The sequence below is a fragment of the Propithecus coquereli genome, unplaced genomic scaffold (genome assembly GCF_000956105.1).
Source record: "Propithecus coquereli isolate 6110/MARCELLA unplaced genomic scaffold, Pcoq_1.0 Scaffold120, whole genome shotgun sequence".
Lineage (NCBI taxonomy): Eukaryota > Metazoa > Chordata > Mammalia > Primates > Indriidae > Propithecus > Propithecus coquereli.
This window is the reverse complement of record NW_012136081.1, coordinates 2,834,267-2,842,127: the sequence shown is the minus strand read 5'-3', so window position 1 is coordinate 2,842,127 and position 7,861 is coordinate 2,834,267. Positions and strand designations below refer to the sequence as shown.

The window sequence follows — 7,861 nt, the reverse complement described above, 5'->3', positions numbered from 1 at the left end:
AGGCCGAGGCGGGTGGATCGTTTGAGCTCAGGAGTTCAAGACCAGCCTGAGCAAGAGCGAGACCCCATCTCTACTAAAAAATAGAAAGAAATTGGCCAAACAACTAAAAATAGAAAAAATTAGCCAGGCATGGTGGCGCAAGCCTGTAGTCCCAGCTACCTGGGAGGCTGAGGCAGGAAGATCGCTTGAGCCCAAGAGTTTGAGGTTGCTGTGCACCAGGCTGACGCCACAGCACTCTAGCCCAGGCAAGAGAGTGAGACTGTCTCAAAAAAAAAAAAAAAAAACAAAGACAATATCACTTCTAATTTCATAAAAAGCATACAGAGTAAAAATAATAACTCCATCAGGTAAACTTTCCAAACCCCCAGGCTGGGCCCTATAATACCTGAGATTTCTCTTCCTTAGCACTTAATAAATGTTTTATTGTTTTTTGTTTTGTTTTTGGAAACAATTCTGTCAGGTTCCCAAAATAATGCCTTTATAATTTTGTTTAGTGGGGAAGAATTGAAAACTTTGTAATAATCAGTCCCAAAGGAGATAATGTTTATAATATACAGCAGAGTATCTAGTACAGAGTAAGCAGTTAATATTTGTTAGCTATTACCATCCCCTATATAAGAAACAAGATATATTTCTACATGTGGTTAAATCTTTTATATGTCTCATACAATTCTGAAGTGCTTCACAGAGATCTTGTTAGGTCTTTCTGTTTTTAATATTTTGTTGCTATAGCGAACATTTTCCATTACATTTTTAAACTGGTTATTGATAATAGAAAAGAAAGCTTACTGATTTATTTATTATATTTTTATTTTTTATTATTTTTATTTATTTTACTTTTTATTTATTTATTTTTATGGGTATCCTAATTATTTTTTAAGCTCTACATCATTTTCACTTGATTCGTGGATTTCCAGGCACATGAGCATATTATCTTCTCCTTTTTAACATTTATATTTATGCAGTTACTTAGTCTACCATCAGCCTTGTCAAGTGAGATACGTCCTCTGGCCATTAAGTCCAGTGGCTAAAAGTAAGTAAATCTCCAGTGAGTAAATCCAACACGCCTATCATCCCTATTTTCACCAGGCAATGCCCTAAAGGTATGTGCCACATCCCCTCACTTCAGCTTCAAAGTCCATGGCACTGGCACTATCATCTACATAATCCTCTGAATCTCCCTTCCCTCACTCCCCGCCACACACCCCTACTGTATCATCTGCAACTTCAGGTCCACAATGGACACACTCCCCTAAACTTGCAGTTACTTGTACCTCCTTAACTAAAAACTGAGGGCACAATCTTCCCCATAGACATTTCAAATAGTGACTATTATTCTCACACTCCACGTGTTTCAGGATCAAAAGGTAGGGTTGGTGACTTCTTTGCTTCCCTTTGTCACTTCTATTCATCTTTTATTCTTTTTCTTTTCTTTTTTTTGGAGACAGAGTCCCACTCTGTCACCCATGCTACAGTACAGTGGCCTCATCATAGCTCACTGCAACCTCAAACTCCTAGGCTCCAGTGATCCTCCCACCTCAGCCTCCCAAAGTGTTGGGATTTCAGGTGTGAGCCACCACACCTGGTCTCCCTGACCTTTTTTGAATTACTAAACTCTTCCTATTATTACTGTATTATTACTATTCTTTGACCTCGTCAACACTTCCATTCCAAAGACCCTCTATTTCCCTTCTAAACACAGACCTTCCAGAATTCCCTCTCAATAAAGAAATTTAAAAAGTTATCCATAACATCTGCTTCTACCTCACCTACTAAATCCTTCTGTCACCAAGTGTGTTAACTGTTGCATAAACCACGAACAGTATTTTAACTAGACTATTTACTACAGAGAAAAATCAACAATGCATTTTCACTGGGAATAATCTCCAAACTTTAAAATGTATTACCTTTATAACTGTTCCCAAACACTTAAAACTACATCCCATTAATGGGACTCAAAAATACAAAGTAGTACAGTTCAAAGCACTAGTTTAGGAAAGTCTAAAAGAAAATGTGATTTTTTTGAATTGAAGTCAAATACAGGAAATAATACGGCCTAAAGGGAAGTAAGAAAGATACTAGCAAAAAATGAAGAGCTTATTTCAAAAGTAACAAGAATTAAGCAAGTTGAATTCTGTTGGAACTATGAACATTTCTTTTACTAGGGAAGAGTGCTTCAGCTAGAATGAAATGAAAAATCATCATTGATAATGCAAAGGAAACAACAGCCATGTAAACGGACTGCGCTGAAGAATAAACCAAGGCTTGGCTTTAACGCAATACCCTGAAAAACAGATGTCTGAGAAAGTGAGTAGCAGGATCCCAATACCATTTACAAAGGTGATTCAGCAGCGTGTAGCGTAATTCTTAGGCAGGAGACTGGAAACAGGAAAGTCAGCTGGAAAGCTGTTATAAGGCCATCCATACATAAAGTAACAAAATCATCATAGAAGACAGAGGACTATACAGGACAAATGGGACAAAAAGAATTGGGAAAGGTTGATGTTAAAATGATCATGGGAAAGACATGCTTAAACATATCCTGGGTTTGAGGAACCAGAGAATGGTAGAGTTCTTGAGAATGGTATCAAAAAAGAATTATATAACTGCATTATACCTCTTATGGGTTGAATTGTGTCCCACAAAATACATGTTAAAGTTCTCAAACCTGATACCAGGGAATGTGACCTTATGTGTATCTATGGCATTTGGTCTTCTACCTTGTACGACTTAGGAATTCAAGAAATGTGTGAAAGGAAAGAGTTTAGAAAGGAATAAATTTCAGGTGAAACGGTGACAAAGTCATTTTTTTTGTTTGTTTTTGTTTGAGACAGAGTCTCGCTTTGTTGCCCGGGCTAGAGTGAGTGCCGTGGCGTCAGCCTAGCTCACAGCAACCTCAAACTCCTGGGCTCAAGCAATCCTTCTGCCTCAGCCTCCCGAGTAGCTGGGACTACAGGCATGCGCCACCATGCCTGGCTAATTTTATCTATATGTATGTATTTTTAGTTGTCCAGATAATTTCTATTTTTTAGTAGAGACGGGGTCTCACTCTTGCTCAGGTTGGTCTCGAACTCCTGACCTTGAGCGATCCACCCGCCTCGGCCTCCCAGAGTGCTAGGATTACAGGCGTGAGCCACCGTGCCCAGCCTGACAAAGTCATTTTTTGATGAAAAGGTTTTACAGAGTAACAACTCTCAACCACTGAGTCATGCCACTGGTATAGAACCACCAATAAAGAAATATAAGCAACTGCTATTAGTAATATTAAGGGCCAAAGTTTAGGAATGATTTGTTCTTTATTTTTATCCTTTTCACTGTTGTTATCAATTCTTTGTTTTTTTAAAGGAATATAAAATAGAACTAATTCAAAGTAATCTCTATAATAATGACCTAGTCACTCACTCACATTCTGGTATGTTTTTTTGAATGTCAGTGGGAGAAGCAGAATTAGAACAGCAAGTCAGGAACTGCATCCAACCCTGGAATATCCACTGAAGAGTGTTTTATCGGAAAAACAGATAAGAACTACTGCTATGGAAAATGGTAATAATAACAATGGCTAGCAGTTTTAAACACATACTATTTTCCAGGCACATAGTTCTTCTATGCATTTAACAAATATTAATTTATTTAACCTCACCTGGATTATTTTAATAGCTCCATGACCAGTCCCACTGAATGCATTCTTGCCCTCTAAAAATCTATTCTAAACATGGCTGCCAGAGTGATCCCTTTACAATGTCAGATAACACCACTCCTGTGCTGAAAACCCACCAAGAGCTCCCACTCACTCAGAGGAAAAGCCCTGGCATGACCAGCACCTCACTGCCTCTCTGACCTCATCGCTTAGCCCCCTCCTGTCACACCCTCCAATCCCAGCACGGGCCTTCCTGCCATTCCTTACTCCTGCCAACCACATTCCACCTCAGGGTCTTTCTTGCTGCTACATCGCCTATAACATTTCCATCCCTTCCCCCCCCAGATGTATCTGAAGGACTCACTCACTCACTCTCTTCCATTCTCTGCTCAAATCAGTAAGGCCTTCCTGACCACCCCTGCTCCACTTCAACAGATATATAATATAAACCAAAAACCTTCCTGCATATTTCAATCTTTTGCTAAAAACTACTCAGTTCTAAAATTTTTCTTAATCTTAAAACTTTTAAATAATATATTATGATATTAAAACTTTTATGAGAAATACATACCTGCAGCTGTTGAAGATCATCTTCCTGAATGTTCTGGGACAAATTATAAATCTAGAAAACAAAAATCCAGATTGATACTATTCTGGCTTACTTCAGACAAATCCCAAATAAGCGTAAAGCATGGCAGAAGCTCTGTACAATTAAAAGTTCACATATAAGAATATGAAGCTCCTGTTCAAACAGTAATATTATGTGTCTTTTCGAAAACTATACATATAAGGTTGAAATCACGAAATTCTTCCTCTTCTGTTTAAAATATCGTTTTCCTAAGTTCTTACCAAATAAATTTTCTATATGATGTAACTGATGTGATTTCAATTTCCATTTTTTAGGCTTTTCTTGGAGCATTTACGTATCAACAAAGGGATTCTGTTAACAGAACAATAATTTAAACTAGATATTCTCCCTTTATCTTATTTCCTCTGCAAACATTTTTCTAAGTCAAGTGGTTTTTACCTGAACAGAACTAGTCATGGTGCTTAGAGCAAAGATGGTAGCACAGTCTTTCACAGTTGACTGGCTGTCAAATGCTCCCTGGGTATCCATCAGAACAACTGCAACCTTAAAAAAAGCAAAATACAAACAAAATAGGTTAAAGTGAGAAGGGGGAAAACGTAAAGGAGAAATCGAAAAGTACAGGTAACACTTACATGAGCCTTAAGCACCTGCTTGTAGGTTCTATCAGAAACATACAATTATTTAGGTGCCTTATCTGACCAGAGCACTTTGCTAAAGATTATCCAAAGGCATATAAGGCAACACAAAAGGAAGAGAAAATTGCCCCCCCACTAACTGAAACAGCCAAATGTTGAAGGCAATTAGCTTACCACCTACCCAGTCAGCAAGATGTTTTTTGTTATTGAAAAAGAAATGAAAAATGTTAATCTTAGTTTAAACATTATGGGCTGGGATATTTTTAGTATTTATCTGCAAAAGACTACATTCATTCATCTCTCAAATTTCTGGAGTTTTCTGGTTATTTGATAAATGAAAAAAAATTTTTTGAGACAGAGCCTTGCTCTGTCACCCCAGGTAGAGTGCAGTGGCGTCATCATAGCTCACTGCAACCTCAAACTACTGGGGCTCAAGCAATCTTCCTTGCAGTGAGCTATGATGATGTCATTGCACTCCACCCTGGGCAACAGAGCAAGACTCTGTCTCTTTAAAAAAAAAAAATGGGTAGGAAACACAACAATGAGATACTGTTACACATCTATTAAAATGGCAAAAATACGAAACATTGATAATACCAAATAACGGTAACAACATGGAGCAACAAGAACTCTCATTCATTGCTGATGGGAATGCAAAATAGTACAAACACTTTGGAAAACAGTTTGGCAGTTTCTTACAAAACTAAACATACTCTTACTGTACAATCCAGCAATCACATTCCTTGGTTTATACCCAAATGAGTTGAAAACTTATGTTCCAACAAAAACCTATACACAAATATTTACAGCAGCTTTATTCATAATTATCAAAGCCTGAAAACAATCAAGACATCCTTCAGTAGGTGAATGGATGAAAAAACTGTGGTGCATCCATACAGTGGAATATTATTCATCAACAAGAAGAAATGAGCTATCAAGACACAAAAAGACTTGGGGGGCCAGGCGCAGTGGCACACACCTGTAATCCTAGCACTCTGGGAGGCCGAGGCAAGCGGATTGTTTGAGCTCAGGAGCTCAAGACCAGCCTGAGCAAGAGCGAGACCCCATCTCTACTAAAAATAGAAAGAAATTATATGGACAACTAAAAATATATAGAAAAAATTAGCTGGACATGGTGGCGCATGCCTGTAGTCCCAGCTACTCGGGAGGCTGAGGCAGTAGGATCACCTGAGCCCAGGAGTTTGAGGTTGCTGTGAGCTAGGCTAACGCCAGAGCACTCACTCTAGCCAGGGCAACAGAGTGAGACTATGTCTCAAAAAAAAAAAATTAACTGGATATGGTAGCAAATGCCTATAGTCCCAACCACCCCAGAGGCTGAGGCAGGAGGATCGCTGGAGCCCAGGAGTTTGAGGTTTCAGTGAGCTATGATGATACCACTGCATTCTAGCCCAGGCAACAGTGTGCGATCCTGTCATAAATACGTACATACGTACGTAAAGTTAGTTTACTGAGCAATGTGAATGTAAGGACACACAGCAGGCACAAAACAAACAAGTGTAAAATGAATGACTTGAGGAGCTACAACCCTAAGGATGTAGGGCAATAGGCATGGAAGATAAGGTTACATGGGCTACAGGCAAGATGAAATAATCCAATTACAGAAATGTATACAGTTGTGCACAATGAATTGCACGTCGAGGGAAGCTGAAGATCACTGAGGATAGTTGAAAAAAAGAAAGATAAAGTCTTTACTCATCTCTTCATCTCTTTCTTCCTGTAGCACAGTACCCAAGAACCCAGGAAGAGTACCAGGCTATGCTTAGTTGGGGGAGCTGGGATGATCATACATTTCTCTTCATACCAGCGGTATGAGCACAGTTATCGACATCCACTGTGTTCACGCACAGTGTTCCTTTGGTTTGTGCCTATGTAAGGGAAAAAGTATTTTCAACTGTACACATCATCAATAATTCACTTTAAACAGAGCTGCCCACTTACCACCACATTATCTCTATCTCTTGCTTCCTGAAGACAATGGGATGATACTATCAATCTTCCAAGTAAAAACTTCATTTCCACTCATCCCTTCCCAGATGTCATCTGAAGGTACTTTGCTGATTTGTCCTCACATCTCAGGCTCCCCCATCTTTTAGATTCTTTAATCAAAACCTTAGGGCCCTCTCCTTACACCGTGCCACCTTCCAACCCTTCCTGCCTGTTAGGCTGTTTGTCCAAGTCACCATCCCAAGTGTTGCTTTGATGATGTCAACTCACCCCTTTGGGCTAAACTCTTCTACTTCATTATAGTACACAAACATATTAATATCATGACAGCAACTACACAAAAGGCTATCAAAAACATTCTACGGATTGTGACTCAAACCTAAAACTCTCCATCATCTAAGTCAAAAGTCTTTCACCACCATTCTCCCCACTGCCTTATTTCCTTTAATTCCTTATTGTCATCCTCCCAGGAAGATGTATTCTTATTGGTCCTTCTACCAGGAAAAAGTCAGGATGCAGGTCCTGTCCGTCTTGATGCCAAAATTTCACACAAACCACCTATTCAATCATTCCTTCCCATGAGCTGAAATGCTTCTTTCCCCTTGACTCCAGACAAATACTTACTGACTCTTCAATACTCACCTTTGATGAAGCCCTCCCTTTGTCCCGATGACCCGACCCCACCCTCTCAGAGCCTATCACTTCACATGGTAAACTGAAAAGAAAAAAAACAGGCTCTGGAATCAAGACAGGGCAGAACATGAATCCTTACTTTTCCCCTCTATAATGTAATTCCTACAAGGGCAGCAATTTTTGTCTCTCTTGTTCAATGCTATATCCCCCAAGTTCCCAAAACAGAGTCTACACTTAGCAGGCAATCAATAAATATTTTTGAAATAAGCAAACTCCACAACTTAGTCACAATATGACCAGGGAAAAATTTGTAACCACTTTTGTCTCCATTTATAAATCTACCACTCATCTCAAAGTACAGTATTTGAAACGTATTAGGGACTCAATAAACGGTTTCTACTT

At 39.1% G+C, this 7,861-nt stretch overlaps 1 protein-coding gene across 1 annotated transcript in view; it reads right to left on the bottom strand.

Annotated features, from left to right (window-relative positions):
- Nucleotides 1-7,861, bottom strand: part of ATL3 (atlastin GTPase 3) — a 64,304-nt gene that overhangs the window by 27,544 nt on the left and 28,899 nt on the right. Inside the window, exons 3-4 of the mRNA XM_012664765.1 lie at nucleotides 4,665-4,853; nucleotides 4,209-4,259 (exon numbers count right to left, since the gene is read on the bottom strand). Of these exons, the coding sequence (XP_012520219.1) occupies nucleotides 4,209-4,259; nucleotides 4,665-4,853 (240 nt within the window). The remainder of the gene's footprint in view (nucleotides 1-4,208; nucleotides 4,260-4,664; nucleotides 4,854-7,861) is intronic.